At 40.2% G+C, this 22,715-nt stretch overlaps 1 protein-coding gene across 2 annotated transcripts in view; it reads right to left on the reverse strand.

The window, feature by feature from the left end:
• Positions 1-5,009: 5,009 nt before the first annotated feature.
• ZMYM5 (zinc finger MYM-type containing 5) overlaps positions 5,010-22,715 on the reverse strand; it is a 51,091-nt gene continuing 33,385 nt past the window's right edge. For both annotated transcript variants that reach the window (XM_054718718.1, XM_054718719.1), the window contains 4 exons: positions 14,597-14,882; positions 13,665-13,830; positions 12,249-12,464; positions 5,010-6,430 (listed from right to left, as the gene is read on the reverse strand). In XM_054718718.1, the coding sequence (XP_054574693.1) occupies positions 5,675-6,430; positions 12,249-12,464; positions 13,665-13,830; positions 14,597-14,882 (1,424 nt within the window). In that variant the 3' untranslated portion in view covers positions 5,010-5,674. The remainder of the gene's footprint in view (positions 6,431-12,248; positions 12,465-13,664; positions 13,831-14,596; positions 14,883-22,715) is intronic.

Genomic DNA, 22,715 nt, shown 5'->3' on the forward strand with positions numbered 1-22,715 from the left:
ACCTGCCAATGAGGGGGAGGGGTTGGGGTGGGGGTGGGGGCAGCCCCCCATCCACTGCAGCTCTGTTGCAAGGAAGGACCTCCGGAAGGCCTTCCTGTCTAATTAGCATATTACCCTTTTATTATTATAGGTTTTTTATTTTTTTTAATTTTTTTTTTTATTGATTTTTTACAGAGAGGAAGAGAGAGGGATAGAGTTAGAAACATCGATCAGCCGCCTCCTGCACACCCCCCTACTGGGGATGTGCCCGCAACCAAGGTACATGCCCTCGACCGGAATCGAACCCAGGACCCTTGAGTCCACAGGCCGATGCTCTATCCACTGAGCCAAACCGATTTCGGCATATTATTATAGGTTTTTTAGGGAGAGAAGGGAAAGGGAAGAGAGAAAAACACTGATTTGTTGTTCCATTTATTTATGCATTAATTGGTTGATTCTTGTATGTGCCCAGACCAGAATTGAACCTGTAACCTTGGTGTAGCAGAATGACACTAACCAACTGAGCTATCAGGTCAGGGCCACCTCGACCATTCTTTACATTGGATGATACAGTGTTTGTCCTTAAACTTTTCATAAAATGGAAGGCTCTTTTTTTTTTTTTAATCTTTTTTTTTTAATCCTCACTAAAGAATATGTTTTTATTGATTTTAGAGAAGGAGGAAGGGAGAGAGGGAGGGAGGGAGGGGGAGAGAGGAGAGAGAGAGAGAGAGAGAGAGAGAGAGAGAGATGTTGCCCCTCCGGTATGCACCCCAACAACAGATGGAACCCCAAACCTAGATATGTACCCTGGCCCGAAATCAAACCTGAAACCTTTTGGTATACAGGATGATGCTCCAACTATTGCAGGATAGTAAGAAGCTAGGAAAATTCCTGGGCAAATGGAATGGGGAAACTGAGACAAGAAAATTAAACAAGGTGAAACAGTTTGGCAGCATGTATTCAGCTTGTGAATTGCAAGACCTTATCTTCCCCAACCAAAGATACTGAGAGTAAATGATTTCTACCTCACCACCCTAACCAGAGAACACACAGCTCAAATCATCCTAGCCTGGGAAAATAGAGAACGAAAAACAAACTAATGCAATTTGTGCCAGCTAAATGCAAGGACAGATACCGGTTGGGATGTTATGCAGGAAAGATAGCTGCTAGGGCAGGAGGAGGGGAAGGGGAAAAAAGGGGGCAGTTTATTTCACCTATTAAAAAAGAAATCAGCCGCTTTAGGACTTGCCCAACAAGATGACCAGATGTATGTACAAACAAACATTCCAAGATTATAAAACCCTCTGAACCTCCACAGGGCAGTACGCTCAGACTAGCTGAGTTGCCCACTTGTGCTTTATGCCAAGTGTATTCTTTTTTTTTTTTTTTTTTAATATATTTTTATTGATTTCAGAGAGGAAGGGAGACAAGGAGACAGAAACATCAATGATGAGAATCATTGATTGGCTGCCTCCTGCATGCTCCCTACCTGAGATGGAGCCTGCAACCCAGGCATATGACCCTGACCAGAATCAAACCCGCGACCCTTCAGTCCGCAGGCCAACGCTCTATCCACTGAGTCAAGTTGGCTAGGGCATCAAGTGTATTCTTAATAAATTGGCTTGCTTTGTTTCTGCCACTTGTCTGTATTCCTTCTGCTGTCTGCCATTGTCTGTATTCCTTCTCACAAGATTAGCAAGAGCTGAGGCGGGGAGAGCCCATAGTCCCCTGATTCAGGTGGCTGTCTGGTAACACAACCAGCAAAGTCACCTGGCCAGGGCCTTGTTGGCTAATTTTCACAGTAATGATAACTACAAACTTTTGAAAATTATCTCTAGTCCTCAATATTATGCTACTATCTCCTCAAACTAATTTCTCACTGTCTTAGAAACAGATGTAGGCATATGATTCAGATTTTCCTTTCAGCTTCAGTTAAATTTTCAAATTCCCAATTTCACCCTAATATAATCACTCTATATAATTCAACACTATAGAAGACTATTCCATTTCCAAAATTTTGTATTTCATGTTCTGTCTACAGTGTTCCCCTATTACCTGCCACTGATGACTACAGCTATCTAAATTATTTATGCTAAGAAACTGGAGTTTTAGACTAGAAGCAGTGGGGAACTTCAAAACTTTGAAACACAATAGATAAGACCTGAAGTAATATAGCACTACTTTTTCTACCAAACTTGATTGAGCTCTTTATTTCAACCTCTTATTTACTTTAATATCTTATGTCGCAAATTGTACATTATACATGTAAAGTGGCAAATAGCAACTCTCACTAGCTTCCCGCACTGAGTAGAGGTGAACTAGGGGATCATAGGAAAAAAAATGTCTCAATGTAAGAATTTTAAAGATGGAATATTTGAAATTGTGAGGTTTATGAAAAAAATTTCACTTGTTCTCAATTAGAAAAACAATAAATTGCCATTTCTTAGGGACTTTTACTTTGAATTGTCCTTTCTAATTTTTTCTAATGCCTTTTCTCAGTGAAATTAAAAGGATGGGAAACAAACCCTGAGTATAGTTCACATCACCAGTGACCAATCCCACAGCAGAAGAGTGGGGGACAGAAAACAGGACTTGCCTTTCTCATTCTATGTTCTGCCTTCCTTCTTTGCAGCGAGTACATTCTAATTTTACAATGTAAAGAGAAGAGCTAGATAAGACAACAAACACCTAAGTTATTCCCCTGCCAAGCAATATTTACTTTTATCATCTCCTGAACTTACAGTTGGTTTTTCCGCTCAACATTTCATTATCAAAAACTTCAGACAGCCCTGGCCGGTTTGGCTCAGTGGATAGAGCGTCGGCCTGTGGACTCAGGGGTCTCAGGTTCGATTCCAGTCAAGGGCATGTATCTTGGTTGCAGGCACATACCCAGTGGGGAGTGTGCAGGAGGCAGCTGATCAATGTTTCTCTCTAACTCTCTATCACTCTCCCTTCCTCTCTGTAAAAAATCAATAAAAATTAAAAAAAAAAAACTTCAGACATACCAAAAGTTGAAATTTACAGTGAACACAGATAAACTGAGCACCTAAATTTTGAATTTTTCACATTTAACTCATTACTATATGAAGGGTTAATGGTGCCTTATAGATGTGTGTTATGCTGAAGAAATGAAAGAATTTGAGGATCTAATTTTGTTTTTGATGATCTTACCAAATTATTTAAGTAGTCACTGATTGACTTCATTACTTTGCTCACTCAACAGTCTATCCTATATAATAAAAGGCTAATATGCAAATAGACCGAACTGCAGAACAACCAAACAACCAGTCACTGTGATGTGTGCTGACCACCAGGGTGTGCGTATGGAAAATGGCACGCGTTGGCAGCAGGTGGGCAGAGACGGAACATGGCGGGCGTTGGCCATGGCGGGATGGTGGAGCAGGTGAGCAGGGGCGCCAGACCAAGGCGAGATGCTGGTCACTGTCATTGGGGTGAGCCTCTGGTGGTTACTGAAAATTCTTTGCTCCTGTGCACCATGGTCCCGCCTTGCACCTGCTGCCGGTGCCGGTGCTGCTTGCACCTGCAGCTGGTGGCAGAGCTGCCATTCATACCCACTGCCAGTGTCCAGCACAGGTCCCGATCACTCAGTGTCATCAGTGGTGCGAGTGGCAGCTGCCGGCCCCGATCTCCCCTGAGGGCTTCTCCATCTCCCCCCAGCTCCTAAGTGGCGATCGGGGCAGCAGCCGCTGCACGCACCCGCTGATGGCACCAGCCCCGCTTGCACCTGCTGCTGGTGCTGGCCCCAATCGCTCCATGCCATCAGCAGGTGCGAGCGGTGCCAGCGCTGTCAGCATGTGGGAGCAGTGGCAACGGGAGCGGGACTGCCGGCAGACAGGAGCCCAGGGGCCACGGTGGGAGGGGCCAGGCAGGGGCGTGAAGGATGGGCCAAGACCTGCCCATGTGCCCACCGCAGCCTCAGGGCCCACAGTTCCTTTCAAGGTGCACGAATTCGTGCACTGGACCCCTAGTCTAATATAATCATGTAACAAATGTGTCATTCAATTAACTCTAAGCTTTAATGAAATAATGAGCCCATTAACCTTTTGGAAAGGAACTTCAGAACTACCTGCTATATTTTCTAGAATATCCTCATAAGCCTCTCAGAGTAAACTAGATTTTTTGAAACATCCCAAAGGCTCATTCAGATCCAAGTCTAAAAGCCTGACATGATCACTGCAAAACAAAAAACAAACAAAAACAAAAACAAAGGGTTATAAATTAATGAGAATGATTTCCCTGGGGGAATCTGAAACAGGCCTCACTTACAGTCAAGTACTCTTTTTTTTTTTTTTTTTTTACAGAGAGGAAGGGAGAGGGATAGAGAGCTAGAAACGTCGATGAGAGAGAAACATCGACCAGCTGCCTCCTGCACACCCCCTACTGGGGATGTGCCCGCAACCAAGGTATATGCCCTTGACCGGAATCGAACCTGGGACCTTCCAGTCCGCAGGCCGACGCTCTATCCACTGAGCCAAACCGGTTTCGGCCAGTCAAGTACTCTTGAGTGTCAGCCCCACCAACAAGAATGTACCTTGTTCTGCTCATATGCCATTTTGTTTCCTAGGAAAAGCCTTAAGAGAAGCTGAAGTATACAGAAGAATTTAGCCCAGTTGGCATGGTTCAGTATTTGAGCATCAACCTATTAACCAGGAGGTCACAGTTCAATTCTTGGTCAGGGTATATGCATGGGTTGTGGGCTCTATCCCCAGTGTGGGGTGTGCAGGAGGCAGCCAATCAATGATTCTCTCTCATCCATGATATTTCTATTTCTCCCTCTTCCTTCCTCTCTGCAATCAATAAAAATATGTTATTTAAAAAAATAATTTAATATCTGGCAAAAATTGTTATCAGAAACCAGAAACAATAGAGAATTACTAAATATACAGTGATGGGAACATTGATTGACCATCTGAGAAAATGAGATCCTTACTTTTCATGAGCATTTTTCAGATTTCAAGCAGAAAGTCTCCTTCAAAGGAAAAAAATGCCACAATACCTAAAGGTTAACTTAATATATTTTTATTTTCATATTTCTTATATGTATACCAAGATAAAAATAGGTACTTTATGCTTACAGTTCTCACAAAACAATAAAAGCTAAAATATTTACAAATTAAAACAAAACCAGTAAAATGAAAATTAACCACCTCAAACATTTATTTAACAAATGATGCTATTATCCTAAAATAAAAGGATGTTTTACCCAAAAGAAATAAATCACAAGTATTTGGTTTAAGAGCAAAAATCTGTAGTTTCATATCCCATTCTATTCTTAGACTGCTGCTGAATGTTTTTACTTTAATAATAATGATAATAACACTTGTTCACATAAGTATCTTGTTTAAACTGGTATTGATAAATTTAAGCCTTTTTCTACCTCTTTCTGTGTTTTCTACTCAGAATAGTAAATTAACCAAACCTATCAAATGCCATTTTAAAAACGTGTGAATTGACTGAAAAAATTAACAACTCAGTTTATTGAAACCTTCATTAATTCCTATTGAATCAAAATACCTTTAGAATTTGGAAAACAAACCTTCTTTACTATTTCTTTGCTATTATGCTTATTGCAAATGGACTGTTGAGTTACTCTCTGTAGGAGCCTTAGAACACAATGGTATTGACTGTGAGGTACAGATCTCCTCTGAGTGGACATAAGATCCTATCAGGTATATCATGTGTACAGCAACAGCACACTCTCTGTGGTCTCATTCTCATGTACTTTGTGTTCTACAGTTTCAATAGTTTTGTTTTTTTTCACATCAGATTTTAATTTTGAATACTTAACACTATTGTTGATGTGCATTTCACTTTCTTCGTGTTTGCTAAGAATGTGTGATAAATGCTGCCAATCTTTGCACCCATTCTCATTCTTCAGTTGATTTTTTCCTTCCCCGAAGAGTTTGCAATATAGACAAAACACAGAATCTTTTGAGGTTGAATAAAGCAACCAGGATCTAGGGGTTTTTTCACCATTTGGAAGAATTCGTGTATAATAAGTTTCTGAAAACTTCCTCCCTGTATTGTCTTTTGGAAAGTTAAAATTTCTTACTTGAGGGGGATCATTTTCAACAAGAATGTCCCGCTGTTTAATATTTAAAATTCGGGGCCATGTGCCTGGATCTGCAGAAAGCACAACTGCTTGAGTGGAGTCTTCGGAATTTTTATCTTCCAGTTGCTCTTGAAATGTATCATCTATGATGGACACAGAAGCAGGTAAATTCATATCCTGTTTGGTTAGTGATGCTCCTATCTTGCACTTTGCTGATACCTGTGGCTCTGAAATCTTTTCCTTTTTTCCTGGTATTCCCTCTATTTTTTCCAAAAGTGTATTCAATGATCCATATAATTTCCTTTCATTTTCTTCTCCAATAGCATTTCTTTTCCTGTTTTCTGATATGGATATTTTCTTTGATTTTGTTTCCAACATCTAAGGAGAAACAGATTATACTTTTATCTTAGAATTATTAACACTAAAAAAAATAATGTATATACAAATGCCCAATAAGCAACCAAAAGATGTTCATCATTAGTCATCGAAGAAGAAATACAAATAAAAACCACCACATTCTACTTCACCCCAACTAGGATGACTACAATGAAAAGACAGGTACTGACAAGATGTGAAAAAACTGGAATCTTCCTAAGGTGTTGGAGGGAATGTAAAATGGTGTTATCTGCTTGGAAAAACAGTCTGGAAATTACTCAAAAGTTAAAGAGAAGTTCAACCAAAGGACTTGTGTGCATGCATATGAGCCTAACCAGCGGTTAAGGACAACAGGGGTGTGGGGGCATCAGTGGGGAGGGGTGTGGGATGGGAATGGGGGGATGAGGACAAATATGTGACACCTTAATCAATAAAGAAATTAAAAAATAAATAAATAAAAGTTAAAGAGAGTTATCATATAACCTAGCAATGCCAAAATGAAAATATATGCCCACACAAAGATTTACACAAAATGTTCATAGCAATATTATTCCTAATAGGCAAAAAGTAGAAATAATTCAAATGTCCATTACTGATGCATAAATTAAAATGTATTATCCATACAATGGAAAATTAACCTATATAATAAAAGGCTAATATGCAAATTGTCCCCTCGACTGGGAGTTTGATTGGGAATTTGACTAGGGGGCAGGGCCAGCAGGCCAACTGCCTGTGGCCCCTTCCCCCAGCTGGGGAGGGAGAACACACCAACTCTTAGTTTGTGTGGGGTGGGGCTAGCCAGCCAACTTCCTGGCCGGCCCAGTCCAAACAGGGCCGATTGGGGCCAGGTGGCCGAACCTCATCAGTGCATGAATTTGTGCACCAGGCCTCTACTTTGACAATAAAAAGTGAAGCCAAGATATGTGCTACAACATGGCTGAACCTTGAAAACAGATGATAAGTATGTGAAATCCAGTCACAAAGTACCACATATTGTATGATTCCATTTAATAAAAAGACACATTACTTACTTTGGAGTCAATAAAATAAAAATGAAAAATAAAGAAGAAAAAGAACAAAGATGTATACAATGGGAATTGAAGGCCTGATAGCTACAATAGTTTTACATGTCATAACTTGGAACAATTTATACAATGGAGCTTAAGAAACTAAGAATTGGTGTGTTCTCCCTCCCCAGAGCAGGCCAAACCTGTTCTGGTGTAATCCTAAAAGCAATGTGACAGCACTAAAGTAAAAAAAAGCAGAAGTACATCATGATCAAATCTGTACTTTAGAAAGATCACTCTGATTATAATATGGATTTGCAACTGTAAGGAAGGCCAAGCGTAAAGAGACAGAAAGCTGTGGTAGTGCTGGCAAGTGGATGGAGGCTATGTCTAGGATGACGGGTGTAGACGTAGGATAGAGTGGAGAGAGATTTAGGAAGCAAAATCTGTATTAGTTGTAACTGAGTGAATCTGGAGACTGAGAAGAGGGAGGTGTAGAAAATGACCCTAAGATGGGTGAGTCAGAGGACTCCATGGCATGGTTTCAAAGAACTTCTGGCCAGAGGGGATCATGAATGTTGAATATTTGTCATAAATAATGACTCTCCCTCCGATCAGGCATCTGACTAGATGATGGAATAATTTAATAACCAAGGAAACAAATTAAAAATAAAAACAAATTTGGAGTTTCAGTTTTAGATAGAGTTTGAGGTATATAAAACAGTCAAGTGGAGATTACAGGTGGTCTGAAACTGAATAAATATGATCTTCAGATATTTTGGAAGTCATCAAAATGCATATTAATTGAAACTATGGTAGTGGAGAAGACTATACTATAAGAGCACATAGCAAAATTAATAGCCCAGCAGGCATGGTTCAGTGGTTGAGCGTGGACCTATGAACCAGAAAATCAGGGTTTGATTCCCAGTCAGGGCACATGCCTGGGTTGTGGGCTGCTCAACTTCCATTGGGAGGTGTGCAGGAGGCAGCCGATCAATGATTTGCTCTCATCATTGATGTTTCTATCTCTCTCTCCCTCCCTTTTCCTTCCTTTCTGAAATCAGTAAAAATATATTTTAAAAAAGAACGAAACAGAAAGCCAAGGATTGCAATATTAATTTTTACACAACCCAACCCAAACTCTGAACTTTTCTTTTATCTTCCTGAGTTTCTTGGTAATGAATAAGTAGTCAACTTATTATAATTCTCAATGGGTGGGACACTTCCCAGGCATATGACTTTGGGTAAGTCACTTAATCACCTAAGCTTCTGTTTCCTCCCAATAAAATGAGGACCTAAATTGTACTTAACTCGGGAGACTTAAGATGATTAAATGTGAAAATGCATGAAAAGCTGTATCTAGCATCAGAGTAAACTCATGTTAGTTGACCTTATTGGCATACACACATACAATGAGACTCATAATTATGTGACAATTACTGAATAGAGTCTGATAGCAAAGAACTGATGATAAAGATAAAGGTTGTTGAGTCAGCTACTCCTTGGTGCAAAGGCTTGTAAATTTTCTGCAGTATACTCCAGGCTGAAGGTTAAAATATCTCTCCTCATTCATCCATGATACTCAGGCTCTCTCTCCAGGAAAACACATCTGAGATTCCTTGAAAATCAAGTTCAAAAATACTTCAGTGCAATACTACATTCTTCTGTCACATAAGTATTTTTACTGATGACCTGGATGAAAACTAAAGCCAAATAAAAGGTAGGTGATAGGCACCAATTAACTAAAGCACCTGAAAAGAGGAGGGGTGGTGGTGGTGGTGGGGGGGGGGGGGAGGTACCAAGATGGAGAGCACTACGTTTATAAATAGATCATTTCACTTTCAGAAGTGTCCCAGTGGCTTGGTCACCCCACATATAAGGCTAGTTATTCTGGAGATTTCTGAATGGAATCAGATATAGATCCTGGCCTCAGGGAACTATGGCTTATTTGGGAAAATGAGGCACACATATAATCAAATGTTTGTTTCATGCACTAATTAAGGTTTCCAATGTGAAGTCAAATCTAGCTGTGATTCTGGCTAAGACATTTTCTCTGAACTTCAGTATCTTTAACATATTATATGGTTTTACTTAATCAAAACTGACTATACATTTAGTATAAAGCATCAACTAGTTAAACCTGGTTAATTACAACAAATATAGGGTGTACCCAATAATGTATACACACTTTAACAGCTGATAACTCACTTAATTTTCACTTTTTCTGATTTAACTGATATGAAATAGTGGGTAAAGCCAGACTAATCTTTGAACAAGGAAAACTTATCTTAAAGTGTCACTAGACTTTTTTTTATGAGGATATATAAAAGATAAAATTTATGGTACAAAAACGGCAACAGTTGACGAACTGAGGGCACATAAATACTGAATGAAATGGTTCTCTTTTTGGTTGTTGTTAATCCTCACCCAAGGATATTTTTCATTGATTTTTAGAATGGAGGAGAAGGGGAGAGACAGACAAAGAGAGACATCGATGTGAGAGAAACACATCGATTGATTGCCTTGACCGGAATTAAACCTGTGACCTGTCAGTCTGAGGGCTGATGCTGTATCCACTGGGCCAAACTGGCTAGGGCTCAATTGAAATTATTCTTAATGTTTGTGATTCCATTGCTCTGAGTTATCAGCAGTACCTGGACCAGTAATAATAATAATAATTATAATATTATTATTATTAGTAATTATTATTATTATTAGACCAGTAATTATTATGACAAAAATACTCATTTCTGTAGATTCTTTTATTTATTATTTTTTAAAAATATATTTTATTGATTCTTTACAGAGAGGAAGAGAGAGGGACAGAGAGTTAGAAACATCGATGAGAGAGAAACATCGATCAGCTTGTAGATTCTTTTAAATTTTGAAAATGAACTGTATGTTAAAAAACAATGACTTTAAAATAATTTGAAGTGTGTGTACATTTTGGGGGGACACCCTGTAGTTTACTCTCCCAAAAGTAAATTACTTTGAACACATTTAGCTGATTCTTTTGGTGTTTATTTTGAAATACCAAAGTAACATGTCTGCATGACTATTTATTGATTTTGCCTCCTAGTTTTAGGCATCATCAATTGAACTCTCAATGAGGATGGGAATTTAGATCTTCCTCTCACTATAATTACCATATACACACATTTTAGCACCTACTTATCCTGTGGATTTCCTCAACTTTGGCACTAAGTCTTAGGCCAGATAACTCTGCTGTAGGGACTGTCCTGTGGGTTGTAGGATGTTTAATACCATCCCTGACCCCTACCCACTAGATGCCAGCAGCAACCACCCAGTTGTGGTAATCAAAATTGTTTAAAACACTGCCAAATGTCCCCAGGCGGACAAAATCAATCCCAATTAGGTCACTGGGTAAGATCAAGATTAGGTTTATCCATTTTTATAATAGCAAAACTTCAGTTTTTTCTTAAGATCTTCATAGATCATAAAGGCTTTCTAATGTGATAAGGCCTGCCACTAATCACTTAAAAACACCAATGTGGGCCTGGCCAGTGTGGCTCACTGGCTGAGTATCAACCCATGAACCAGGAGGTCAAGACTTGATTCCAGGTCAGGGTTTTGGGTTCAATCCCCAGTAAGGGGAATGCATGAGGCAGCTGATCAATGATTCTCTCTCATCATTGATGTTTTCATCTCTCTTTCCCTCCCTCTTCCTCACCGAAATCAATAAAAATATATTTAGAAAACAAACAAACAAACAATGTGGCCAGCCCTGGCTGGTGTGGCTTAGTTCGTTGAGGGAGGTCCCATGCACCAAAAGATCGCCAATTCAATTTTTCTCAGGGTACATGCCCAAGATGGAGATTCCATCCCCAGTTGGGGTACATAAAGGAGGCAACCAAACAATGTTTCTCCTCTCCTTCTCCTTTTCTCTCTCTCTAAAAAAAGCAATAAAAAATATTTAAAAAAAACCCCAAACAAACAAAAATTACCAATGTGGCCCGGGCTGGGTTGCCCAGTTGGAGTGTTCAGTTCCCATTCAGGGCTATCGAGGAAATGCAAATTTTATATCCACTATAATACCTTTTTTTTAAAAAAATATATCTTTATTAATTTTTTACAGAGAGGAAGAGAGAGGGATAGAGAGTTAGAAACATCGATGAGGGAGAAACATCGATCAGCTGCCTCTTGCACACCCCCTACTGGGGATGTGCCCGCAACCAAGGTATATGCCCTTGACCAGAATCGAACCTGGGACCTTTCAGTCTGCAGGTCGAGGCTCCATCCACTGAGCCAAACCGGTTTCGGCATCCACTATAATACCTTAAATCAAAACAGATAACACCACCCAGCCAGTGTGGCTCAGTGATTGAGCATCATCCCATGTACCAAGAGGTCATAGTTCGATTCCTGGTCAGGCACATGCCAAGGTTTCAGGCTCAATCTCCAGTAGGGAGCATGTAGGAGGCAGCTGGTTCAGGTTTCTCTCTCATTGATGTTTCTATCTTCACCTCTCAATATTTTAAAAAACAACACACAAAAAAACAAACAACACTAAGTTTTGGTGAGAATGTAAAGTAACTGGAACTATTGAGTTATCAGTGGGAGTACAAAATGATAGAGAAAAGAATTACTTGTTGTAATGTCTGCAAAGAGTAAAAATTTTAAACAAGCTTACTTACAACAATTGATTTCAATACTCATTTCAGATGTGAGACCTCAATGACAGACTGACAAAAGTGGAACTAAATGAGATTCTAAGATCAATCTGGTTAATGTAAGCTAATACAAGGTAGAAGTTATTGTATACCTGATCATCTAAAATTCATTAAAAGATTTACCTGTTTATATTCGTTAGCACAACTTTGGCAGCAGAATGTCATCTGTTGGCCACCGTCAATCACAAGGACACTGTTTCCAGAACCTTTGCTGGGCAGGTACTCTCCACAATGTTCACAGCAATTCATTATCAGACCATTGGCCAACCTGTACTTGTTAAAGCAGTGGTTACTGCACAGTTTGTGTATCACATTATTAACGCTGACTTCATGGCGAATCTAAAAGAAAAATGAGGACTTACTAAATAAATAAGCCAGATTAGCACAGTAAGCAATGAGATAACTAGTTTCAACAGAAACAAAGAAACTCTAGTAACTTCTCAGTGGAAAAAATATTCAGGAAAAAGACTAAAAAGCTCATTTCATTATTCCTTCATTTTTATCTTTGATTTCTTTGTAAAATCATTCTTTGATTTTTATCAAAATAAGATACACATAACAAAAAGCAATAAAATCAGTAATAACTTCCCCAGAGACACTTAAGCATTCCAGAAAATGAACGGATTTAAAAGATTTTGATACCACCTACTTGAAAGAAATGGATTGAGAATTCTTTGTCTTATAAGCCTCACTGATCTAGACAATTTGTGGGAGGGACTAAGTGAGTCAGTATTCCATGTTGGGATGATGTCTGGTATACAAGACTAAGTGGTTCCTGCTTTGCTCAGCTCTGTGGTAACTGAGATAAAACTGTGTTCTGGATTCGCATGGCTCTGCAGAAACCAACACCAAACTGTTACCAAGGGCTGTGTTAAGTAAGGACTGCCTACGTGCATGTTTCTTCTTTCTGGAACTGGAAGGATGGCAATACCAATTAAGAAATGTGAAGTTATCAACATACTTTCAGTCCACATGTTCTGTATGTTCTTGCACTAGGATTGGTTGCTTCCTTTGTGTCCTGAACCTACATTTTAATTTACTGTGTCTGGTAAGAACAAAATCCTCTATACAACTATTACTCTATGGATGAGTACATCCAATTCTATGGAAACATATGTGTATTTTTCATACTATGCAAATAGGACATTTGTTTATAAAATAGTTCTGGCACATCCTTATTCCTTCCTTTAACTTCACTGTGCAGATTCAGGACATGTGCATTATGTAGACGGCAGAGCACAGAATAGCACTTAACAGTTAAAATTATCCTAGAACCTTGGCCAGTGTGGCTCAGTTGGTTGAGGGTTGTCCCGTGCACCAAGAGGTCACTGGTTCAATTCCCAGTCAGGGCACATGTCCGGGTTTCAGGTACGATCCCCCGTAGGGGGGCATGCAAGAGTCAGTCGATTGATGTTTCTCTCTCATTTCGAAGTTTTTTTCCCTCTATCTCTCTCTCCCTTCCTCTCTCTTTAAAATAAATTTTTTAAAAAACATGTTAAAGTTATCATAGATAATAACTTAGGATAGAAAAACTCAGACCTCTGTTAGTTTACTACAGATTGTACATCTTGATTTATTTGAAATTCTTTTTCTGAGACTCTGGTTGTCTTTGTAGGGAGACACACAGTATGTATTGCAGAATTCCTGGAAGGGCTGGCTCGACTGCACTTGAGGAACAACAGTAGCCCTTTTTGTAGGTGCATCTCTGAAACACAGGGATAAACACAATTTAACAACACTGCATTTTATTTTCAAATATATAAAAAATAATGGACAGTCTTTATTTTCTCATAATTTAATATTACGAATCAACTACAATTTGGGAATCTAGCAAAATCCACTTCTTGGTTTCATCACCAAGAGTTCCTAAACAAAATAGGAAGAAAAGACTTATAAATAAAAATATTTTACATCACAAGATCCTTGCCATAGATTCTGATGACTTTTAGAAGTAATCAAAAAGTTGGTAGCAAACCCTGTCTGGAAGGCCCAGTTAGTTGGAGCATAGTCCCATACACCAAAAAGGTTGTGGATTCCATCCCTGGCAGGGGTGCCTACAAGAGCTAAGCAATCGATGTTTCTCTTATATTGATGTTTCTTTCTTTCCCTTTCTCTCTCTTTAAAATTAATAAAAACATATCCTCAAGTGAGGATTTAAAAAAACAACAACAGGTGTTAGCAACTTGGTAGAACTGAAGGAGATGGGGGATGGGCTGATGAGGCAGAGTTGGTGGCAAGGAGAGGGTCAATTTATTTCCGTACCTACACTCCATTTTCCTGCTAAGTGTAAGGACAGTACAAATAAGCCCGCTGACAAACTGAACTCTGACAAACTCTAAGATAACTCAAGCTCAATTAACTTGAGGACACCTCTGCAACAGTTCTACCCATGAATTTATGCAGTTCTCCAATTACATTCAGAACACACATTTACAACGTCAGCATCAAGCACAGGGAGAAAGTAAGCTTACTTTTTACACATTACATTGTGTTTCTTTGGAGTACGCTTGTGAGAGAAGGAGGAAAGGCAGGTGGTAGAACAGAAGAGGTGAGCAGATCCTTTTCTTTGATAAGCCGTCTGTCCTTTCTGTAAAGGTGTTTTGCAGTGTGCACAAGTGATTTCAGCTGGCTTAGTACGTTGCTGTTGGGCAGAAGGCTGGCAAATCTGTTTAGGAAGTGAGCCCGCTGGTGATAAAGAATCCACCCCTGGCTGTTTCTGATTACGCGGAAATGATGCTGACTGGGAGATCCAAGAATCTTAAAAATAAAACACAAGAAAAAGTCATGGAACAATTCAAAATTCACATCAGAAAAATATTTAAAAGTCTAAGAATAGTGAGGCAGCCATATAAGCAAGTGGTTAAGGCCAGGCAGTCTTGTTACACAATCCCAGGGAACTACCCACTTTGTATTCTAAGTGAATGACACTCTATGGTGCCAATGATGAAAACGGTGGCCCTGGAATTGTGCAATTTGATAGCCATCAACTCTTAAGTCAGACTCCAGGTTCAAAAGGTATGCTCTGAGATTACTAGATTGTGCAAGTATATAAAACTATGTCTTGGTTTTCTGAACTACAAACTGACAATCATACCTAACTCATGAAAGTGTAATAGTAAAGCCTTATGTTTGGTACAAGGCACTTAAAAAATACTAGCCATTTTTCTTCTCTAGGAACAAAATACCAATACATTATAAAAAAAAGCAAATATGAAAATACAAAGACAACTATAGAGTGTGGTATATGATTTCCATTTTCATAACAGCTTCCCCATTAACATTTTATTATGAAAATTAAAAGTATAAAGAGAAGTTGAAAGAATTGTAGTTAACTCCTATATGCCCACCAAATAGATTCCACAGCATTTTATAATTGTTTAAATTAAAATTGTGGGGGTAACATTGTTTAATAACATTATACAAATTTCAGGTATACAATTTAAAAATACATATGTATACTACATTGGGTGCTCATCACCCAAAGTCTAGTCTCTTTCTGTCACCATATTTGACCCCCTTTACTCTTTGTCCTCCCTCCACATACTTTACTATGACTAATTTACTACTTTTGCTTTAACACATCTTTCTGTCTATACATCCCTAGAAATATTTTCTGTATTTCAAGTAATATGTAGACATCAATACATTTCCCTCCAAAATACTTTGAAATACATGTAATTTAGATGTAACATTTTAATATCCTTTATTTTCTATTTTTTAAATACTTCTATTGATTTCGGAGAGGCAGGGAGAGGGAGAGAGAGAAAGAAACATCAATGATGAGAGAGAATCATTGATCGGCTGCCTCCTACTCCCCCCCAACCCCCCCCAGTGGAGATGGAGCCCGCAACCCAGTCATGCGCCCTGACCAGGAATCAAACCTAGACCTCCTGGTTCATAGGTCAATGCTCAACCAACTGAGGCACGCCAGTCAAGCCCACCCCCCCCCTTTTTTTTTTAATCTTCACCCAAGGATATTTTTCCATTGGTTTTTAGAGAAAGTGGAAGAGAGAGGGAAAGACAGAGAGAAACATCAATGTGAGAGAAACACAACAATTGGTTGCTTCCTGCATGCGTCCCGACCAGGGACCGCGCTGGGGAGGAACCTGCAACGAAGGTCATGCCCTTGATAGGAATCGAACCTAGGACCCTTTGGCCCACAGGCTCCTATCCACTGAGCCAAACCAGCTAAGGCCTTTTCTTTTTTTAATCCTCCTTGGAGGACATGCTTAGAGAGAGAGAGAGAGAGAGAGAGAGAGAGAGAGAGAGAGAGAGAAAGAGAGATCAATGTGAGAAAGAAACATCAATTGGTTGCCTTCCATACGTGCTCTGATTTGAAATTGAACCCACAAACCAGGTATGTACCTTGACTGGGAATTGAACCAGCAACCTTTCGTTGGACAGGGTGACGCTCAATCAACTGAGCCATGCTGGCCATAACATTTATTTTTATTTACTTTAAAAAATATATATTTTATTGCTTTTTTACAGAGAAGAAGGGAGAGGGATAGAGAATTAGAAACATCGATGAGAGAGAAAAATTGATCAGCTGCCTCCTGCACACCTACTACTGGGGATGTGCCCTCAACCAAGGTACATGCCCTTGACCGGAATTGAACCTGGAACCTTTCAGTCCGCAGGTTGACGCTCTATCCATTGAGCCAAACTGGCTAGACATAACAATTATTTTTTAACATTTAAAATTAATTTTTTAGAGAGGGAGGAAGGGAGATAGAGAGAGAAAAATCGATGTGAGAGCAAAACATTGATCAGCTGCCTCCTGTATGCCCTCCACTGGGGATCAAGCCTGAAACCCGGGCATGTACCCTGACTGGGAATAAAATCAGCAACCTTTAGGTGCTCAGGATATCACTCAACCAACTGAGCTAAACCAGCCAGGCTAGACATAACATTTTAAAGCAAGTCCTTCCACAATTACTTCAGAGCCTTCTAAAATATTATTTCATATGCATTAATATAGGAAAGCCTTTATACATGGTCTGCCTGACGCCAACCATATATTATTGTTGCTTCAAAATCGTACAATTTGATGTACAGGCAATAGTGCTTCTCAAATGTTAACATGTATGAGATCATTTGGGAAGCTTTGATTTAAACAGAGATTCTAAATTATTAGGTCCTGAGATTCTGCATTTATCGGATGTGAAACTTTGAGAAATGAGACTCTATTCAAAAGTAGCTTATTTGGCCCTAGCCGGTTTGGCTCAGTGGATAGAGCGTCAGCCTGCGGACCAAAGGGTCCTGGGTTCGATTCCAGTCAAGGGCACATACCTTGGTTGCAAGTTCCTCCCCGAGCCCTGGTAGGGGCTGGTGCAGGAGGCAACCAATCAATGGCTCTCACATCAATGTTTCTCTCTGGCTTTCCTTCACTCTTCCACACTCCCTAAAAATCAATGGAAAAATATCCTCGGGTGAAGATTAACAAAAAAATCTACACTAATACAAGAGAAAGATGCAAATTGACCGTACCTTTGCGACACCCACCAGCCAATCAGGAGTGAGTATGCAAATTAATCCAACAAAGATGGCAGGTGAATTTGCTTATGCAGGTGCTGAGCAGCCAGGGGCGGGGTAGGAAGCCATGGCGACTACACAGGCATTCCTCACCACCCCAGCTGCTCCGGGCCTCTGGGCAGCATGGGAAGACAAGTGAGAGAATGAAAGGAGAGTGTGTGGACGTACAGGGACTGTCTATTTGTGACTGAGGGACAGCTATATTCCAAGGGACTGTTGGGGACTGCCAGACAGGGCTCCCCTGACCGGGCAACCTCCACTGCTGCTGCAATCTCTCAAGGAGTGACCGGCTCTGCTGCAGAGACAGCACCATCTTGAAGGGGAGAGGGGCTGTGATCGGACGCCTAACCTTACCTTTAATTGGGAAGAATTGGATACCTCCGAGGACCCTACAACCACAACACCCAGGGCCCAGCTGCAAACCCACAAACACGGGGTCGCAAGGACCGCGAATACAATGAACTCAGATAAACTCTGCACCTTCTCACGGAAAGGTCAGATTTCACCCAGAGAAAGGTGAGGTCTGTGATCCAGGCTAGAGAGAGAAACACATGCAGCGGGATCTAGAAGTTCAGAGGAAGTCTGCGCCCCACAAAATCCGCGGACATTGGGACCAGCGTAGTCCGTGAATGTGGAAGGGGGTCCATAGGGCTGCTGATAGAAGGGAACTCTAGAAATCAATCCATAGCTGGGCTGGGCACAAAAAGGCAGCCTGAAGCTTTACCAGTAAACCAGCTGTGCAGTGCCAGGGGGAAAAGACATGCACAGAGACTTGAGCAGAATTGCGCACAGTGCCGGGGCAAAAAAGTCACGAGTTTGCACACTTACTCTGGCTCTTTTTTCTCTTTAAATCCTTGCTTTTGATTACTAAGCCCAGTACATAGATCACCCAATTAACAATATTCTGAGACTGCAGGGGAAAGTTGTTTTTGTGGAACCTGGGGATCAGAGCGGGGAGAAAAGATCAGAAAACCAGATCTGGGGCAGTCCATACCCCCAAACCAGTATTAAGTGCAGCAGGGAAAACATATTCTAAATACTGGGTAGAGAGGACTTATAGCCCCGGAGGTCAATACAGAAACACTGCCAAACAGGGTTTGAATCACAAATTGACTCTTGTGTAAATGCAACCACAGGCAGGCTGAGAAACAAAGACATACTGCCTGCTTGAAAACAAGATTGTGGTTTACACCACAGACGAGCTGTGGAACACAGGGAATTTCAACACTGTCCTAACTACCTGACAGGCAACAGGTGTGCCAAACAGAACAGAAAGGGAAGTGAATGACTTTCACTACTGCACATTTTTATTTTTTATCTTTTATTTAAGAAACTAAATATTTTTTTCTCACTTGATTTTACCTTTTTAATTGTATTTTTAATCAGTATTATTACTACTATTATTTTACCTTTTTTAAAGTTTTTTTCATTTTTTTAAATAAATTTTTATTGTTCAGATTACAATTGTTTCTCCATTTTCCCCCCATAGCTCCCCTCCACTTGGTTCCCACCCCACCCTCTGCCCTTACCTGCCCCCCCACTGTCCTCATCCATAGGTGTACGATTTTTGTCCAGTCTCTTCTAGCACCCCTCACACCCCTTTCCCCCCTGAGGATTATCAGTCCACTGCCTTTCTATGCCCCTGATTCTATTATATTCACCAGTTTATTCTGTTCCTCAGATTTTTAATTCACTTGACTTTTAGATTCACTTGTTGATAGATATGTATTTGTTGTTCATAATTTTTATCTTTACCTTTTTCTTATTCTTCCTCTTCTTAAAGAATACCTTTCAGCATTTCATATAATACTGGTTTGGTGTTGATGAACTCCTTTAGCTTTTTCTTATCTGTGAAGCTCTATATCTGACCTTCAATTCTGAATGATAGCTTTTCTGGGTAGAGTAATCTTGGTTGTAGGTTCTTGCTATTCATCACTTTGAATATTTCTTGTCACTCCCGTCTGGCCTGCATAGTTTCTGTTGAGAAATCAGCTGACAATCATATGGGTGCTCCCTTGTAGGTAACTAACTGTTTTTCTCTTGCTGCTTTTAATAGTCTCTCTTTGTCTTTTGCTCTTGGCATTTTAATTATGATGTGTCTTGGTGTGGTCCTCTTTAGATTCCTCTTGTTTGGGGTTCTCTGCGCTTCTTGGACTTGTAAGCCTATTTCTTTCACCAGGTGGGGGAAGTTTTCTGTCATTATTTCTTCAAATAGCTTTTCAGTATTTTGCTCTCTCTCTTCTTCTGGCACCCCCATAATTCTGATGTTGGTACGCTTGAAGTTGTCCCAGAGGATCCTTACACTATCTTAATATTTTTGGATTCTTTCTTCTTTTCCGGTTGGGTGTTTTTTGCTTCTTTGTATTTCAAATCATTGACTTGATTCTTGCATTCCTCTAGTCTGCTGTTGGATCTCTGTATATTATTTTTTATTTCAGTCAGTGTATGCTTAATTTCTAGTTGGTCCTTTTACATATCGTTGAGGGTCTCACTAAATTTATCGGACTTTTCTAGAAAATTCTTGAAAAACTTTATAACCGTGGTTTTGAACTCTATATCCAGTCATTTGCTTTCCACCATTTCTTTCATTTGTGACCTGTTTCTTTGTCTCCACATTTTGGCTGCTTCCCTGAGTTGATAGAGTGGCTTTGTGTGCTAGGTGTCCTATAGGGCTCAGTAGCTCAGCCTCCCCAGTTACCTGATGCGGACACTCTTGGTGCACCCCTTTGTGGGCTGTGTGCACAGTCTTATTATATAGTTAAGCCTTGATTGTTGTTGGTATCACTGGGAGGAATTGACCTCCAGGCCAATTGGCTGTGAGGATCAGCTTTGTCTACGATGGGAGAACTTCTGTGCTGGAGACACCCTTATGAGGCAAGACTTGCTTCAGTGGGGCTTTGGTGCTCACTGAGTCTGCCCCCTGAGTGTGTCCCTTATGGATCTGAGGAGTTGTAATCTGGATGGTCCTACTCTGACCCCTGGGTAGACTGGCTCTTGGATCTCCAAGGAGGTGCTAATTTAGCCTCTGCCTGAGGTCACCCAGCAAGAGCTATGGAGAGATCTGCAGATTCTTCTTCTTTGTTTGGCTTTTGGAGGTGCCCAGATAAGGCCCAGCTGTGAAGCAATGCAAGCTGCTGTGGGGCCTTGGGCCTTCTTTTGGATGTTCTGGGTCTCAATGACTCAGCTGCAGTTTGTTAGGTAATATTAGAATTCAACATATCAAGCCATTCATATGCAAAAGCCTCTGTGCTCAGCTTTGGATGGGGCGGAGTCTCAGGGTGGAGCAATCAGCAATGCATTCCCGTCAGCTCTGCCCTAAGAGGCCCCGGGGTCTCAGTGTCCCACGGTAATCACTGCAAGCACATCTAATAGAAAGACTCAGTTTCGCCCGATGCCAGACAGTCCAGTTTCTCCCCGTATGAGTCTGGGTCCCCAGAGTCTCGCCCGGAACTGGAGTTCACAGCAGTCGGGTGCTTGTTTCTTCCTCCCGCTTGAAAAAGCCAGCCACGTCCTCAGTTGCCAGCCCTCTCCGCATGCGCTCCTCCGTACCTCTGCCTTCTGCAGCTCCTCTGAGTCTCAGTGTGCTTTTCTCTTCCCTTCTAGTTGTAGAATTTCCACTCAGCCAGCCTTCCTGTGGTTCTGGATGATGTCCATTTTGACTTTTAGTTGTAATTTTGAAATTGTTGTGCGAGGCAGCAGTTTAGGTGTTTACCTATGCCTGCCATCTACGTTTCTACCCCCCCCCCTTTTTTAAAGTTTCATTTTATTTTCTCTTTATTTTATTTTGTAATTAGGGTTCTACATTCTATTTTCATTTTTCCTTTAGCATCATTTTACTCTATCTGAACTTTACCTTTATGCAAACACTCTTTTTCTCACTTTTCTCCTTTTGTTGTCCTGTTTCTCTTACCATATTTCTGATTTAGATTTTCCCTATTCCTTCTTTTTACCCTGTTAAAAATTCATCCTACTTGTATAATGCAATTTCCTATCCCCTGCTCCAAGTCCATACACAATACTCTGTGTTCTCTCTTCATTGTCCAAATTTTTTTCTCTCTTCCGGTTTTTTTTTTAATGTTTTATTTTGTTTTGCCCTTCTTTCTCTCTGTCCTATAGTTGTTGTTAGTTTGATTGTTGATTAGATTGTTTTTTTTTGGTTTGTGTCATTCTTTCTCTCTTTTTTTTTTTTTGGTCTGTTTTTCCTCTCCTTGCTTGTTATTAGTTGTTGTTTGTAGTTGGCATTCATACCTGGCTGTTAGTTGTTTGCACTTTGTTTGGATTAGTTGTTGTCCTATTGGAGTTTTCTCCCCACATAAATAATTTCCCCCCTTCTTTTTTATTCTCTTTCTTTATTCTCTTACTTTTTTTCCTTTTCTCAATCTCATTCTTGCACTTTTTAAAAAAATCCCCCAATTCTCTTTTCACTGGTGGTCACCTTTATTTGGGGTTATTAGTATCGTGAAAACATTTTTGTTGAGTGCATTGTTCATTGTGCCTTGTTGTGTTGTATTTTGTGCATTTAAGTCAACACAGGAGAAAGAGAGCTACATAATAAGACACACATAGCGGAGAGATCATGGGGATAAAAAGAAACAGCCCACATGTGAAAGAAAAGGAGGCATCACCAAAAAAGGAAGTAAAGGAAATGGAGGCAAGCAATATGTCAGAGAACGAATTCAGAGAAATGGTCATAAGGTCGCTGAAAAGGTTGGGAGACAAATTCAACAATATGTGTAAGAACCAAAAGGAAATAAAGAAGAATCAAGAAGAAATGAAAAATGACATCACTACAATAAAGAACTCAATAGAAAGCATCAGCCCTAGCTTGTCTGGCTCAGTGGATAGAGTGTTGGCCTGTGGACTGAAGGGTCCAGGGATCAATTCCGGGCAAGGGCATATGCCCGGGATCGGGCTCGATCCCCAGTAGGGAGTGTGCAGGAGGCAACCAATCAGTGATTCTCTCTCATCATTGATGTTTCTATCTCTCCTTCTCCCTTCCTCTGTCTCTAAAAATCAATAAAAATGTTAAAAAAAAGAAAGAAAGCATCAACAGTA

Source organism: Eptesicus fuscus, chromosome 7 (assembly GCF_027574615.1).
Source record: "Eptesicus fuscus isolate TK198812 chromosome 7, DD_ASM_mEF_20220401, whole genome shotgun sequence".
Taxonomy (NCBI): domain Eukaryota; kingdom Metazoa; phylum Chordata; class Mammalia; order Chiroptera; family Vespertilionidae; genus Eptesicus; species Eptesicus fuscus.